Raw genomic sequence first — 17,879 nt, forward strand, 5'->3', positions numbered from 1 at the left:
ATGGTGTCTCACAACCATCTGTAATGAGATCTTGTGCCCTCTTGAGGAAGAGACCTAGTCAGTCATCCTCATCAACTTGACCATGAAACCCAATATAGATAAGTTCAAAAGAACCACTGTATACAGGCTGCCCATGCATGCTTCAGCATTACCAGGGCATAAATTTCATTTATTTTCTTTCTTTCTTCCTTCTTTCCTTCCTTCCTTCCTTCCTTCTTTTCTTTCTTTCTTTCTTTCTTTCTTTTGTCTTTGCTTTTTTGTTTTTGCTTTTTTGTTTTTGCTTTTCAAGACAGGGTTTCTCTGTATATCTATGGCTGTCCGGAAACTTACTCTGTAGACCAGGCAGGCCACAAACTCACAAAGATCCACCTGCCTCTGCCTCCCTAAGTGCTGGGATTAAAATCAAGAAAGCAGGAAACACAGCCAAGTCCTTGCGGTCAAGACAGGTGTCTCAACCCACCTTTGTTGAACAACGAGAAACCTTTCAAGAAATATCATTGCTAGGAGACACCATGGTTGCCTCCATCATGGGCATGCTCCACAACATTCACAAAATACCTCTTTCTAAAAGATTCTGGAATCCCATGCCTATCATATGGCATCCACTAAATTAGTTTATACCATTTTAAAGAGAAATACATCAATTTAGTAGGAGAGCTGTGGAAAATATTTTTATTCCAATAATATGTAATAGAATCGTCCTTTCCTTCCTTCCTTAGACCCTTCCTTCTCTAAAGATTATCTTTCTATAAGATATTCCGACTGTTTACTAGATGCATGCAGAGTTTCATATAGATGGAGTTGAAGCAGACTGCCATAAGAGCTCTGTGAATGAGCCTTACCTGGGCCGAGTCCATCATGGCCTATCACAATCTTGCATAAATTTCCAAGATTTACAGCTTCTAGGAAGAAGGTATCAATCTGCAATCAGTGAGAGAAAAACTCTGATTAGATGTAGATTATAATTTTGATTCTCACCACGAACATCTAATCTATGTAACTTCTGAGATCAGTAACATGTATTCTGAAGAGCCTTATCTGTTGCTTCCACAGATACGTGGCTGAGTAGGTCCTATGGTTCATGGCTGTCGCTCAGCTTTGCTTAAGTGTCCCACTGTATACATCTAGGTTACAAAAGAAAAAAAAAGTGAAAATTTTAAGGCTGATCTCTACTCAGTGCAGGTGACGCTCACCTCCACCTTTTTTTTCTTATTTGAAATTTTTAGTCGGGTCACCTAAGAGGAATACCATCTGCATGTTTAGACTTCTTTTCCATTGCAACAACAAAACACTCAGACCAAAATCAGCCTGTGGAAGAAAGGATTTGCTTGACTTCTGCATCCCCATCACCCTCTACCATTGAGGGAAATCCAGGCAGGAACTTATGCAGGAGCAGAGGCTTCAATCATGAAGGCAAGCTGCTCACTGCCTTGCTGTTTTTGTGAACAACCCAGCACCGCCTGCACAGAGATTGCACCACCATAGTGAGTAACCACCCTAACACCAACCATTAATCAAGAAAATGTTCTACAGACGTACACACACTCAAATCTGTTAGGGGAAGTTCTTCAGTTGGGGTTCCCTCTTGCAGGGCATCTTTAGCTTGTCTCATCTTGGCAAAAAGTAACCAGCATAACACAAGTGACCTGTGTGATTCAGATGCACAGACTGGCCACTGCAGCAAATCCCGCATGCTTTTACCACAATCATACTTTTAAAACCAGACAAAGTGATCTTTGTTTACTTACTTGTCCTCTCAAAAACTTTACAGCGCTCTTTGATCTAGAGAGTTTCCTGGATCCTGTGTCTCCTTTCTCCCCATAGATAGAAAGGTAGACATTGGCCATTGTTCCCGCATTCCAGAGCTCACCTGTTGTAATATACACCTCGTATTTGGTCACTGGCAATAAAAGAAAATAAATTTAAGTTTTAAGTGCCACGAGTTACTGACATAATTGAAAATCAAGGTTATAAATATGATCCAGAACCCAAACTTTAGGTAAGATGTAACAGAATATGGCACCTAGGTACCACCAGGCCATGCAGCCAAGGATGCTCAACAGAACCATGGGCATTCTGATGTGACCTGCTGAAGAGGCACGTGGGAAGAAGACCAGGTGTTTAAGTAGCACCATGCAACAGGTTGGCATTGTTCTTTCTTCAAAGTTCCCCAGCCTGGACGCCATGCAGAAGAAACTTGGAAAGGGGTGAGAGCTTAAACTCAAATTACTCAGAAGTCTCTGGTTTTCGTTCCACAAGCAAGGGCTACAGCTACTAATATAAAGACAAAGGAAAGACATTCTACCCTCCTCCCCATTATCCAGCCTCTGGAATCCCAGTGCTTTCGCCCAGAAGCCAAGAGCCTACCTTTTGAAAGAAAGGAACTTCCCTTCTGTTTAGTGGAGCTACATTGCAATAGACTGAGTCATTAACCCCAGATGCCCATTTCACCTTTTCTTCCCTAGACACAGGGAGACTGGAAGTACATGGGACAATACAATTAAACCCAAGATTTTCAGCCACCGGAACAGAAAGATCTGGGAACTAGAAAGGCTTTAAGAACTGAATAGATATTTGAACCACAGTCCACAAAAGACAGATCAGAATTTGTGACCTGGAACTAACCAATGTAGCCAATTGCATTCTAAAGCAAAACTACTAACATTCTTTATAAATTTTATTGAGCAGAATCTCATATCTGCAGTGTCCAAGACAATTAGCAATCATAAAATTTGCAGCTGTCATGGATAAAGAGGCTAAAGAGACATGGCCAGTGAGGTAGCAGCACCATTGGCTCACAGCTGACGGCTTCCAGATGACACTGGTATTATTATATAGCAAGGACTTTAGAATATCTATCATACAAATGCCCTCACTAATAATTATGAAGGCTCTTAAAAAAATAAAGAAATGAGAAAGTCTCAGCAGCAGAGGAATAGAAAATTTAAAGAAGAGCCACGTAAAACCTTCAGAACTGTCAAAATCTTCCAAAGTGAAATTTGGATTTCACTGACTAGTCTCATAACCAGGCCAGAAAAGGAAGACACCAATGAGAAATGCGTTGAGAAGTGACGAGACGCTCCTGAACCTGAGGGAGAGGAAAGGAGCTAATGTTCATGCGTGGTGCTCCAGAGGCAAGAAAGACGGATGGCAGAGTCCCAAGTGCTCTTTCCCTCCAGCTTCCCACCTGAGTTCTATCCTTGGTACTTGAGCATCAGTGACCTTTTCACATGTGCCAAACATATAAAGGTAGGTCTTGGAAGGAGGAACCACTAAGAGCTATATCTATTTTGGAGTACAGCTACTTTTGCAATCACCCTCTGTGGACTAATAACACTTCTCGTTAAAGTTATACCTGACAGATATGAGAAGTCTAGTTCTAGATCGCCACATTAAAGTCACACAGTTCTTAGTTTCCCTAGTACATATAAAGGTTACATTCATAAGTGACCACCTAGTACATATAAAGGTTACATTCACAAGTGACCACCTAGTACATATAAAGGTTACATTTACAAGTGACCAGGAGCAGTGTCACAACCCTGTAGTCCCAGATAGTCAGGAGACTGGGGCAGGATATCAGCTGAACCCTGAACCTCAAGGCCAATCTGGGCAATGTATTATACTTTTAGAGTAAATTTCATTTTTAAATGCTATCTTCATACCAAAATTGTGTTCTGTTTAATAGAATTTAATGGAACTTAGTCTAAAACTGTGTGTGTGATAATTTTTAAAAGCATCATTGGGAAAAATAAAAAGCAAAAAATCATCAGAACCATCCATCTCTCAATCATTCTATTTTTTTGCCAGTGGGGGGGTCTTGCTTTACATTAATGGTGGCCAAGCCATGGGAGGGTAACTGTGACCATGTCTTAAAACAGAATAATCACACTGACTGATTCTCCTTCTGACAAAGACTTTGTAACACACAATACTACCTGACAGAATTTCCCCACACTGGACTTTCTTTCAAAATTATAGTCAGTCTTCTCGAATCATGATGTTGCTATATCAAATATATTAATGTAGTCTTGTAAATTGTAGTCTATTGTTCCTAAATTCTCCGCTAAGAATACTTCCTGTTACTAAACCATTCTTTGTACATAAAAGGTAATTGTTCATTTTTTAAAGATTTTTGTCCTAAGATTGCCTCAAGAAATTCAATCACATCACATCTAATGTCTTAGTTAGCGTTTCTATTGCTGTGATGAAATACCATGACCAAACGGCAAGTTGGAGGGTAAATGGTCTATTTGGATTATACGTCCACAGTACTGTTCATCATCAAAGGAAGTCAGGACAGAAACTCAAACAGGGCAGGAACCTGGAGGCAGGAGCTGATACAGAGGCCATGGAGGGGAGCTGCTTACTGGTTTTCCTCCATGGCTTGCTCAGCCTGCTTTCTTGTAGAACCAAGGACCATCAGCGGNGGGGGGCACCACCCACAATGGACGGGGCCTTCCCACATTACTCCCTAATTAAGAAAATTCCCTACAACCAGATCTAAAGGAAGCATTTTCTCACTTAAAAATTCCCTTTTTTTGAGATAACTCTAGCTTGTGTCAAGTTGGCAAAAAGCTACCCAGCACATCTACTTGAATTGTGTAAGCTAATCCTACCATGACTGCTTTGAAGTCTCCAACTTCTGAAAGTCAACCTTTAGTGTTGCAATCAACTTCTCCAAACTACTGTTAACATTGAATTTTACTCTCTTCCTATCAATAGTGAATATTCATAATGGCATTTTGAGGGGTAGCTTCTTTATAGGAGTTTTGCTGAGATCTACCAGAAGAATCAATATCTACAACAATCACATGAAACGTTGTTTCTTAAACTTTATGACTTCAAGTAGAAACAATTCGTTGGTCCGTGGGCTACAGACAGTATGTTATGTCCGTGGTATGAAAACATTAGTCTTATTGCACATCTCCATCAGAGCTATTGGCTGACCAACAGCATTGTCATGAGCAGTAACAGAAAGGATTTTCTTCTGAACAGTGTGTTTAAACAGTGGGCTTGAAGTATTCAATAATTCGTATTGTAAACGCATATCCTGTCATCTAGGCTTTGCCGCCCCATTGTAGAACACAGACAGGCAAAGTAAACTGAGTAGCAGCCACAGTAGCTCTGGGGTTTTCCAGAACCGTAAATGACCACTGACTTCAAAATGAAATGGCCAAATGCATCTCCTAACAAGAGAATTGGTCTACTTTTTTTTTTTTTTTTGAAGTTTTGAAGACAAATAATGACTTTTCTCTAGGTAAGGAAGACTCTGACCGCATTTTCTTTCACCACCAAGTGGTTTGCCTGCATCGCTCACCTTCCAGAAAAGCTTCATTACAGTCTAACAGTCTTCATCACTTCCAGCTGGGCCTGCCAGAGATCTGGCAAAGACTTCTGCATCAGTGCCAACTATGTATATCTATATCTTCATGACAGGAAGATACTTTCTTTTATTAAACCTAACAAAACAACCTCTGTAGCTTCCAACTTCTCTTCAGAAGTCTTCACTCTTCCTCCAGCATTTACAAGATAAATGTAAATAAATTCAGAATTCAAGATAGTCAAGCTCTTTGTCATGGATAAGCTATGACTTAAGAAAGCATTGTGGATGATGTGATTCTGTGTGGGGACCACTAAACTTTATAACAACATTAGTGATAGTTTGTCCCTTTTCATTTGTGTGTTCACTGTAGCAACAGTTTTAATTTCTTTCAAGAGCTTTTCATTCATTGTCTGACTAACTGGTTGCAAAAAGCCTGTTTTCAAGTTCTCTGGGCCCTTGACATTCCTCCCTCACTATACTTGATCACTTCTAAGTTTTTTATTTAAAATTAGGCGTGCACTCAGCCTTAGATTCAAACAATTAGAGGTCACTCTAGCATTATTAATTGACCCAACTCCAATAACGTCATGTCTCTGGCAATAGAGAGGCCTAAGAGAGGGAGATAGTTAGGAACATGATTTGTGAGCTGAGCAGTGCACATACACACACACACACACATTTGCCCATTAAGTTTGTTGATTACGAACATAGTCTGTGGTGCCTTAAAACAATTATAATAATAAACATTGAAGATCACTGATTACAGACCATAATGAATAAACATGAAAACATTTGGAATATCATGAAAACTCCCAAGCAAAATAAGACAGGGAAATACACCAAATGAACACGGCATTGGAAACACGGCAACTATAAGACAGGTGCAACAGGGCTGTCAAAACCTTCAATTAAAACAAAAAACCACACATCAGGAAAATAAGACATGCTTGCATTCTATGCTTCAAATTTCCTTAAGAAAATAAAAAGCAACGAAGCAACTCATATTGCTAACCCCTAGAGAAGAAGATAGAAAAGGGAGGTCAGAATAATGGTGGTCTGCCACCTTCCAATTAAGAGTGTTTGTTTTGCACACAAGAATGGAGAGAACAAATATAAAAGTGAACTGGAGATGTCCTTACCAATTGACATATTATTCACTTAGGAGTCAAATTTAGAAACAAAAACACAAAATAGTTGGTTCATTTTTCAAATGTCCGTTGGTCATCAGAGAGAGCTCAAAAGCAAGCCTAGATCTGCATTCCCCTAGAAAGACCATCATGATGACACCAGACCAGCCAGCTTCATGACAACCACAGTAACTAAGCAGATTCTCCTGCATTCAGCTCAGCTCTAACACCAGAGGACACACACTGAAGCTGGTGGGAATGTGCGGCATTTTTCCGTGGCTGAGCTCCTCTCCAAGCCTAGCACATATACTGTGACTAAGTTAGGTGTAATCCTGGGTATGCAAGCATTATTATTCAACATCAACACAATGAAACACATTAGCATAATTAACGACAAGCATCACATAATTATCCCATTAATGTAGGAAATGTTTGTTTTAAATATCTTTTTTGCTTAAGAAAAAAAACTTTCCACATAAGAAAACCCTTCAGCCAAACTGTGGAAGTAGGCCATGTCTGGGTCTATGACCCTACCAGGGTCTGTGTTGATGTCAGTGACTTCTGCATTTATAATAAGTCTCAAAGAGAATGAAATACTTAAAACTCAGTTCACCCAAGACAACAAAACACTTGCCACTGGAAACGATGAAACGTACTTACTTCCTCCAGTCTGCATTTTTTTTTGTTCCATTGTTCCTTCTTTCCTTAGTCCCCCTTGCCTTCTATCCCTTTTCCTTGAAATCTCATACCCCATGGTCCCTTCCTAGTTTCCTGGCTTAACGAGATACTCCAATTTATGTACACATGTATCTAAAGATTCACAGCTAAAAATCACTGCAATGTAAGAACCAACAGAAAGATAGTCCATGCTTATAAATGAAGGAATTAATATTATTTAAATGTCTATATGATCCAGGGAAACCTAAAGACATAGTGTAATCAATATAAAAATTCAGCATAAAATTTATTGAAATAGGGGGCTGGAGAGATGGCTCAGAGGTTAAGAGCATTGCCTGCTCTTCCAAAGGTCCTGAGTTCAATTCCCAGCAACCACGTGGTGGCTCATAACCATCTGTAATGGAGTCTGGTGCCCTCTTCTGGCCTGCAGGCATACACACAGACAGAATATTGTATACATAATAAATAAATATTTTAAAAAATTTATTGAAATAAAAAGCATAATAAAATACATTCTTATCTAGATTTAATTATCTATAGATAATTAAACTACCTTGAAGAACAAAATGTTCTCACTACCTCATTTTCTTGACTTTAAAACATGCTACAGAGAAAAGGTAACACAGCGTTCTACAAAATGATAGAAATGAATAACAGAGAGCCTAGCGGCAGCACTTAAGTTCAACACCAAGTCACTTCAGCAAGAATGAGAAAACTGCACAAGAGGGGATGCAACTTCTTTTGTGAAAGGTGCTGGTGAGCTAGCTATCTACTTGAGAAATAATGAGCTAGTCCCTTATATTATACTCAGAAAATAACTCAAAATGCACTGAGGATCTACACACAAGATCCAAGATAATAAAGCGCAAAAAAAAATACAGAGAAAGGGATGGTGGAACAAATTTCACATTGATTTTTCAGGCAAGAGAACAAAATAATAGGCAACAAAGGCAAAAGCAGAGACATGCACAGGATATTAAACTTAAAATATTCCACATTGTGAAAGGAAAAATCAAGAGCATGAATAAGTGAGCCATAAAATTGTGAGAAATAATTGCAAATTGCATATTTATTATGGGGATTGTATACAGAAAATAGAAGGAACTGTGAAACTTGACAAAATAACAATAAGACAAAAAATTCATAGTTTGCAAAAATAATAGACAATTCTCCAAATAAAATAAATAAATGATCGTGAAGCATGTGAAAACTCAGCATAAATATAGAACCAATTCAAAGAAAAGACACAGTATAAAACACTACTCAGCCATTCAGATAGCCAATGTGAACATAACAGAAACAAGTGTTACAAAAAATGAGGAAAGAAAACTAAAGACAAACAACAGTTTCAGCACTTGTGTACTGTTGTTAAAATATTCTGGAATTAAACACTATAAGGTTTCTCCAAAAGATTAAATAATATTTCCACATAATCATGCAGTCACAGAAAGACTACAGGTGTTCATCAAATATAATAGGGTTGACTGCTTTTCTTATTTCATACTACTTTATTTTTGTTATATACCAAAATTCTATTTATCTAACAGTGGACATTGGTTTTTCTGAGTGTATTGTCCATAAGGTGGCAATAAAATAGTTAGCTCAGATTTAAATATCTCTTTTTAAAGTTCTGTTTTGTATTCTTTGTAGGACTACGTGGTCTTATGGTAATACTATCTTATTTTATGAATATTGTTATGTTCCCCATACATTAAAAGAAATAATCCTCTGGGCATGTTGGTGAGCATCTTTAATCCTAGCTAGCACTCAGGAGGCAGAAATAGATGGATCTCCTTGAGTTCAAAGCCAGCCTGGTCTACAAAGTAAGTTCCAGTACACCCAAGGCTGTTATACAGAGAAATCCTGTCTCAAAAAATAAAAGAAGGAAAGACGGAAGGAAGGAAGGAAGGAAGGAAGGAAGGAAGGAAGGGAGGGAGGGAGGGAGGGAGGGAGGGAGGGAGGGAAGAAAAAAAGGTGATGTGGGATTTCCCTCTGTGTGCTGTGATTACCATTAATGAATAAACAAACTGCTTTTGGACCTATAGCAAGGCAGAACTTAGGTAGGCAGGAAAGCCAGGCCAGTGAGTGTTCTCAGAGTGTGGAATTAGCCATGTTGGGTTTTGACCTTACTTTGGTTCAGTATTTCTTCACCATGCCCCCTTTCCTCTCCTTCAGAATTCATGACCTCTACCTTTCTATGTTGGAAGTATGTGATCCTACTTTTCATTTTGATTTTACAGGGGATTGCTATTAAGAGATTGCTAGGAGTATGCAGAGAGATTTTGCACTTTGGCATTTTAAATATTCCCTGTTTTCTTCTTAAACTGTATTTTTTCCTTGCTTAGCTTTCTTCTTTTCATTATAGATCTGCATAAGACTGGTCACTATAATCATGTGACACAGTACAAGGCTGTTTTGAGATCTCTTCTGCCAACACCATTGATTCAAAATTCTTCAAATTAGCCTGCTGTGGGATAATGCTTTTCTACAACTGTAAAGATTTGTCACTTGTATCGGTTTAATAAAATGCTGATTGGCCAGTAGCCAGGAAGGAATTATAGGCAGGAGCACCAGACTAAGAATTCTGGGAAGAAGAAAGACAGAGACACAGTCAGCAACCACATGGAGAAGAAGTAAGATGAATTTGCACTGAGAAAAGGTACCAAGCCTCGGGGCAAAAGATTGACAAGAATTATCGATTAATTTAAGTTGCAAGAGGAAGTTAATAATAAGCCTGCACTAATAGATCAAACATGCATCTCCTTTAAGAGAAGCTTTCTGACTCAACTTTAGCTGCAAGAACCTTGAAGTCTTTTAAGAGGCCCTGCCACCAAACATGGTGTTTATGAGCATCCGGCACCATGCTTCTGAGCAGTGTCAGGGACATTGAAACTCCACAGAGTTGTGGCAAAAAAAAAAAAAAAAAAAAAGTCTGCCACCAGTACATCCTACATGAAGCTAGACTCTCAGAAAGCTAAGGACCTGAATAATCATACAGACTATATTAATTACAACACTCTTAGATAATGGCTCAGGCATATCCCTAGCTAGCTTTTACATCTTAAATTAACCCATTTCTATTAATCTATGTATCACCATGAGACTGTGGCTTACTGGTAATGTTCTGGCATGTTTCTTCTTTGGTGGCTACATGGCATCTCCTCTACTCTGCCTTCTCTATCTATCTATCTATCTATCTATCTATCCATCTATCTATCTCTGTTTGGATTTCCCACCTGGCTTCACTCTGCTAAGCCCTTGACTGAAACAGCTTTACTCATCAACCAAGAAAAGGAACACATATACTTAAGGACATCCCACATCAAAAAAAAAAATGAAAGAAAGAGAGATGGAGACACACACACACACAGAGTGGGGGATGGAGGAAGGAAGGCAGATAAATACAAATAAATACAAAAGGCCTCAAATAGTCAGAATAACCACAAAAACAGAGAGGTTGGATATATAATAGTAACTGATTATGAATTGTGTTGCTCTGTCTCAAAATGAAAAAAACACACTCCAAAATCAGAATAACAAAAGCAGCATGGTACTGGTACAAAAATCAATGTTTAGAGCAATAGAATGGAACAGAACAGAAGAGTGGAAACAAAGACTAAATTCATGGAGCTACAGCCATCAGCTGCTGCTGAGAAAACTATATATACATATGCAGAAAGGTTAAACTAGATCTTCATCCTTCTATTCCAAATTAGTTAAGGTAAAACTGTATACTTTGAAACTACTCGATGAGAATACAGATAAAAATATGTTAATATGTAGGCACAAGTTTGAGCTCAGATCCTCCATGTCCTATGTCTGAAGTATATCGTATGACACGACAACAGGGTCTTACCTTGAAGTTCTAATAATTGTGGCAACAATGCCAGCCTGTACTGTTTGGGTTTTTTCTTAGCCTCTCTTAGCCAAGGATTCAAAAGAATGTCTCCAGATCTGGCACCAGAGTTTTAGTTAGATAGTCTATGGCTCTTGTGAGGTAATATTATTTTGAGTTTATAAAATAATATTCTCCTGTAGTTTTTACAAACACCTTTAAAGTTATTTATCTCTCCGTCCTCCTTTTTGCTCTATATTATGCTCCAACTCTGCTCTCTATTTAGGTCTCCTCCTCCTGTTCCCCCCCTTTCCCTCTATAGCACCCATGTCCTACTAAGCCCCTCATCAAACGTCCTCCATTCCTTTCCCATAAGTCCTTTCTGCTATCTGGCTTCTGTAGTTACTTCAGGTTACACGCTCCATCTAAATATTCATAACTAGGACCCACAAATGATACATGAAGCTTTTGTTTTTCCGAGTCTCGATTGCCTTGCTCGGGATATTTTTTTTTCTAATTCAAGCTAATTCAATCCATATATCTGCAAATTTCATGACTTAATTTTTCTATATAACTAAATAGAATTCTGTTGTGCATGTGCACTTTTTTATTATCCATTCATTAGTTAAAGGATGTCTAGGCTGTGTCCCTTTCCTGGCTATTGCGAATAGAACTGCAAAGAAAATGTCTAAGCAAGAGTTCTGTAGTAGGATGAGTTTTTTGATAAATGTGAAGGAGCATTATATCTGGGTCAGATGGTAGGTCTATTTTTACTTTTTGAATTTTTGCTATATATATTCCCATAGCAGCTATACCAGGGCAGAATAATCCTTTCCCTGTATTGATGTGGGATTCCTCTCTGTATGCTGTGAATGTGCTTTGTTACCATTGGTTAATAAAGAAGCTTCTTTGGCTCTCTGGCAGGGCAGAATAGAGCAAGGTGGAAATTCCAAGCAGAGATAGAGGAGAAAAATGGGCGGAGTCAAGGAGATGCCATGTAGCCTCCAAAGGAGGTAAGATGCCTGGGAAACTTACCAGTAAACCACGAGCCTCATGGTAAAATATAAAATAATAGAAACGGATTAATTCAAGGTGTAAGAGCTAGCTAGGAATATGCTAGAGTCATTAGCCAAACGGTATTGTAATTAATATAATTTCTGTGTTGTTGGGGACTGCAGGCCACCAGACCCTGAATTTCCTGTAAACAACTTGTTTTCCTCTGCTCTGAACAGCCTGCAGCTGCCCGGAGCAGGAGAAGCTGATGGCAAGGGAGTGGTTTCTGGTGGCTTGCAGCTGAAAGATCCTGAGAGCTGCCCCTGAGCACAATAAAGCCGCATTCTTGTTTCAAGGATGCCCCGTGTCTCTGTGTGTCTTTATGTGTTTAAATCTCCAGGCCCTTGCCCAACTGGCGAATGCAAAACTTCTCAAAGTGCATGCGCCACACTACAGGCGTAGTACCGTAGTACACATAGTAGCCAAGACGCTACACTGTGTGGTTATTTGGGGTCTGGGTGGCCGGGAAAGAAGCAAGCAGCCTCTGCCTACACTGTATCCTCATCAGCAATTTAGCAATTCTGACTCTGGTAAGATTACAGAGTATTTTAATTTGTATGTCCTTGTTTACTAAAGACATTAAGCACATTAAAGATGTTTGTTGGCCATCTTTATTTGTTCTTATGATTACTCATAACTTTTTTAGTTAGGTTGCTTGTTTCCTTGATTCTTAAGTTTTCTTTTATAGTCTGAATATTAATTCTTTCTCGAATGTATGGCTGGAAATAATTCTCTGTTATTTTGTAGACTCCATTTTTACTCAGCTTATAATTTCCTTTGCTTTATAGATTAATGGATTTTCTTAATCAGTGTTACTTAAAATGGGAAGAGCCTCATAAAGAAGGCCAACAGGAAAACTTTGTTCTTCTCCTGTTTGCCCTAGCACTTCCCCTGGCAAGTTCAACCACCCTGTTGATGAGTTCAACTACTACACTCTTATTGCTGCCTCTGCTGCTACATTGTTTCATTAATAATAGAATATAGTTTCTGCGGGCCTCCAGCATAGACTGAACACCAGTGCCTGGTTAGAACTCCTCAGGCCTGCAGTGCCAGGGAGGGACAGCAGAAGCATCCAGCCTGGTAGATTGAAAGAGTTACCTGTTCTTGGTCTCTCCAGTGTGAAGGCAGCCACTACTGAACACCAAGACTATACTAGGTATATTACTGGGTATAGGCTATGCGAGACAGGAGGACAAACCCACTATTCTATTCACTTGGTTCTATTGCTGTAGAGCAGCAGTTCTTAGCCTGTGAGTCACAACCCCCTTAGAAAGCCTCCATCTCAAAAATATTTACATTACAATTCATAACAGTAGCAAAATAACAGTTATGAAGTAGTAACAAAATAACTTTATAGTCAGAAGGTCACCATAATATGAGAAACTGTATTAAAGGGTCACAATATTAAGAAAGCTGAGAACCACTGCTCTAGAAGATGTTGAGTATTATCTTCTATTAATTAATCTTATTTCATTAAGTGGCATTTCAGTCAACTTTCCAACATGACTGACTGCAATATGAACATATTACTGAACACTGATGTGTAAAACAATTTAAGAACATTTGCATGCATTTTTCATAAGAGCGACAATAATTGATTTAAACATTAACCGTATTAATCACTCATTCAATCACTTATTCAACATGAATTTATTGAGTTCCTTGTTGTTCCACATTTGAGCAAGTTGCTTTTATCTGCAGCACCTGAACTTCACTCCTCCTTACCTGGAAGGACAGGTTGTCCTCTACTTAAAATTGGGAATTCTCGGCAGACCTCGCCATCCTCCTGCTCTTGTGCCAGCCATCGTTGAACGGGAATATAAAACTTTTCTCCAGAATTTGTGTTTTGCAATTCAATCTGTAACAGAAAAAAAGTATCAAATAATAAGGTGGATTTTGTCCAAGTCTGATACTTAGGTCATAGTTCAAACTTACAAACTACAGAGTTTTGAATAAAATGGTAATAGCCTACTATCTGGAATCTTATTTAGCCAAAACAACAAACTATGCAAGGTTTGTATATATATATATACTTAGAATAAGTTTCTGAATAAAGAATGTGTCTTGGAGCAGTTGTGTCTTGGGAAGTGGAGCAACTCAGAGGTGGATATAAGTTTACCATGCACAAAGTCATAGTTCAATCCCACCACCTCCCCTCCTGCAACAGGGGAAGTTCTTTCTCCACGGGCTCTCAGGCGGGAGAGCTCTTTCGATGAGAATGTATTTGTGCTAGAGGGAAATGAAAGAATATTTCACTCTGATTGTTGTATTTTTCCATTACGATATTACATAGCCTTTTCAAATCATTTAACAAGTGTCACAGCACACTAACTTCATAATTAATATAATATTAGCTATTAGCTAGTAACTAAATTAGATGGAAAATGGATTTATGATAAACTTTTATAAACTTATTCAACAAAATAAAAATGTTATATAACTATCAACTTTGTATCCTTCTTTGAAAGTCTAAAAGGCAAAAAGAAGAACATTATCTTATTATACAGGGAGTAATTTTGAACTAGCCCCTACTTTTCACAAAGCAAACTTAATTTTCCGTCCTGCTTCAAGAATCTTTACGACTTTAAGGTAAAGGTTATGGCATTACTAACATTACTCATCCCTAATAACACAGTAAAAATTACTTTAGGTAATGATTCACCTTCCATGCATTTTTTCAATATATTCTCTCATATTATAAAACTGCAAGAAAGAAAATTTACCAAGTGTTTTAGGTACTTTTCTATTGCTGTGATAAAACACTATGACCAAGATCACCTAAAAAAGAAAGTGTTTAATTGGCTTATGGTTTTAGAGGGTCAGAGTCCATGATGGCAGAGCAAAGGGATAGTGGAAGAACAGCTGGGAGCCGATATATTGAGCCACAAGCAGGAGCCAGAGTGGGGTACGCTGAAAATGGCAGCATTAATGGAAACCTCAAAGCGTATCCCCAGTGACACACCTCTTCTAACAAGGCCAGAACTCCCAGTCCTTCTCAACAGTTTCACCACATTGAGAATCAAGTATTCAAACACAGGAATCTATGAGGACTATTTCTGTACAAACCAGCACATACCACTATCTGGCATCCATAGGCTCCTGGGTATATCATAAGGCAAAATGTATTCAGCTCAACTTCAAACATCTGTGCAGTCTTTTTTACAGAAGTATTTAAATTATTCATGTGTAAATAAATACATACATCAATTCAAATAAAATAGACAAATTACGAATATTTTCTAATACATGATTAGTCATTGTACTGGCTGGTGTTTTGTGGGTCAACTTGACACAAGCTAGAGTCATCGGGGAGAAAGGAACCTCTGTTGAGAAAATGCCTCCATGAGATCCAGCTGGGATGCATTTTCTCAATTAGTGATCAGTGTGGGAGGTCCCAGCCGTGGTAGGCAGTGCCATCCCTGGGGTGATGATGGTGCTATGCTCTGTAAGAAGGCAGGCTGAGCAAGACAGGAGAAGCAAATCAGTAAGCAGCACTCTCCTGGACTCTGCCTCAGCTCCTGCCATGTTTGAACTGCTATCCTGGCTTCTTTCAGTGATACACAGTAATGCTAAACTCTGAGCCTAATAAACCTTTTCCTCCCTAACCTGCCTTTTGGTCATGGTGTTTCATCACAGCAATAGAAACCCTAATTAAGACAATCACCAAAGACTTAAAGGCACCTGCAGCAGACACTAAAAGCTTTATTAATGATAAGTTCTAGCCTTGTCTCTCATCATTTTACTCCTAGCACAGTTCACCAACTTTAGCATTCAAAATCCTTTTCCATTGTTTTGACATGTTTCCAAGCAATTTAACTCTCTTTGTTGAAATGCTGTATAAACTGGACTTATAAACCACCTTTCAGAACATTAGTTCATGCATGAGGTACATCCCTTTGTCAACAAAATAAATGTTTTGTCGATGTTGTTAAATGAAAATTTGTTCCAATTGTATTTTGTCTATAAGACATTCATTTCAAATAGAATTATGTCTGTAACTTTTAAATAGGTTTCATCAGAGTTCTTCAGAATGTGTATCATTGCACCTTATTCTTGTTTACTCCCTTTGTCCCACTGACTCCAGCATTACCCCTCCACATTCCTCCGGCTGGTTTCTTTCTGCCTATGGCCCAATAGTTCCAACTGTGCTTACCCTAGTCTTTTACTGATATTTTTTGCATAATATATTCTGATCGTACTTCCTTCTCCCCCGACTTCTCCCAGGTCCTCACTATATCACTAAGTCCCTACATCTACAGTCTTTCTTTTTCTCCCTCTCTGTAAAAAGCAAACAGGCAAAAAAAATTTCTAAACACTAAATAAAAAAAGAAAGAAAGAAAACACGAACCAATACCCCCTAAAAACCCACAAACTCACAATATTGGAAACCAAAAGAACAATAAGGCAAAAATACCAAAACAAAGCAACATAAAATAAGTCTATAAAAGTTTTTAAAACATACATATTGAGTTTATTTTATGTTGGCTATCTACATAGAACCTACCCTTAAGTATGGTAAATGTATTCAGTGGTACTCCATTAGAGGAAACTAATTTTTTGCAAGTGTCAATAGCAGATAGCTTTGGGATTAGGAATGGTAGATCGTGTCTACTTCACCCTATCAGCCTTGTAACTCTGTCTGACTTGAACCCGTGAGGTTTCTGTGCCCGCTGCCACAGTCTATGTGAGTTCATATGTACCTGGAAGACAATGTTTCATTGGAGTCTTCCATCCCTTCTGCCTCTTATAATGTTTTCTCCTCTTCTTCTGCACAGTTCCCGAGCCCTAAAGGGAGAAGTTTGATGAAGAGATCCCCTAAAAAACAGACTATTCCAAAATCTCTAGCTCTCTATATGTTGCCCAGTGTGAGTCTCTGTTAGTTCCCATCTACTAAAAGAAGAAATATGATCTATAGGTAAAGCAGAATGCCAATAGGTGTCCTTAAGTAGAAACATAGTATTTGCCTTTCCCTAAGCCTATGGGATATCCAGTTTCAAGTTCTAGGCTACCCAAGCAGTGTCAGACTTGCATTCCATCTTGTGGAGCGGCACTTAAATCCAATCAGAAGATATTTGGTTACTCGTTCAATCTTTGTGCCACTATTGAAATAACATATCATTCAGACAGGTCCTCTTTGTAGATACAAGGATTTGTAGAGGGGTTCATGGCTACCTTTCTCCTCTTGAATCCTGCTTAGTACCTTCGGTACCATGAACACTAGTAAGTAGGATTGAAAGCTCTCATTATGAACACTTTGACTTCACCAATTAAGTGATATATATAAGTGTTATCTTAAGCAATAGGGCCTTATCACTTTGTGAAGAAAAACCAATCCCCTTGGCAACAGCCTAGGATGTTTGGGGATGGCCATAGAGCCCCTTTGTCCAGTGATTCAAGTAGATGTAAGCTATGCCTAACAAATGATGGCAAAAATTAGTTGAGGCATTATCTCCCCCATTATTTGGTAACTCCCATTTAGATTGCTTTAATTATATATACGGTTTAGGAAGATTCTGCATTGGTAGGTTACCACATGACGCTCAAATGGTCCTTAATGTTAGTTATCTTTCCTCACACTCCCTCCCCTACTCCTCTTTTCCATTCCCCTCCCCGATTCAGTCTTCCAGTTCTAACCTTTCCATAACTTTATATTCTATTTCATCTTTCTTGGGAGATCATTCTTTCCCTCAATATCTTATTCTATACCTAAACTATGCAGTTATTCAGATTGTAGTACACATATTAAAAGTTTAAAAACTAACATCCACATAGAAGAGAAAACATAATATTTGCCTTTTTGGATCCAGGTCAACTCACTCAGGGTGATTTTTCTTCTATCCCAAACAATGAATCTCTGAAT

The 17,879-nt window shown here is 38.5% G+C and overlaps 1 protein-coding gene across 7 annotated transcripts in view; it reads right to left on the minus strand.

The window, feature by feature from the left end:
• The window catches only part of Rp1 (RP1 axonemal microtubule associated), a 127,682-nt gene that overhangs the window by 61,616 nt on the left and 48,187 nt on the right, over nt 1-17,879 (minus strand). For 5 of the 7 annotated variants that reach the window (XR_007588163.1, XM_050118876.1, XM_050118875.1 and 2 more), the window contains exons 6-8: nt 13,745-13,877; nt 1,749-1,900; nt 843-921 (exon numbers count right to left, since the gene is read on the minus strand). Coding sequence is in view for 6 of the 7 variants with exons in the window: in XM_050118876.1 (XP_049974833.1) it covers nt 843-921; nt 1,749-1,900; nt 13,745-13,877 (364 nt within the window). In the remaining variant the exon portion in view is untranslated. Of the gene's footprint in view, nt 1-842; nt 922-1,748; nt 1,901-13,744; nt 13,878-14,184; nt 14,249-16,719; nt 16,805-17,879 lie in introns of those variants that run through there. The other 2 variants (XM_050118906.1, XM_050118899.1) reach the window with 2 other exon arrangements.

Source organism: Alexandromys fortis, unplaced genomic scaffold (assembly GCF_014885135.2).
Source record: "Alexandromys fortis isolate MF-2015 unplaced genomic scaffold, M_Fortis_MF-2015_v1.1 scaffold_18, whole genome shotgun sequence".
Classification (NCBI taxonomy): domain Eukaryota; kingdom Metazoa; phylum Chordata; class Mammalia; order Rodentia; family Cricetidae; genus Alexandromys; species Alexandromys fortis.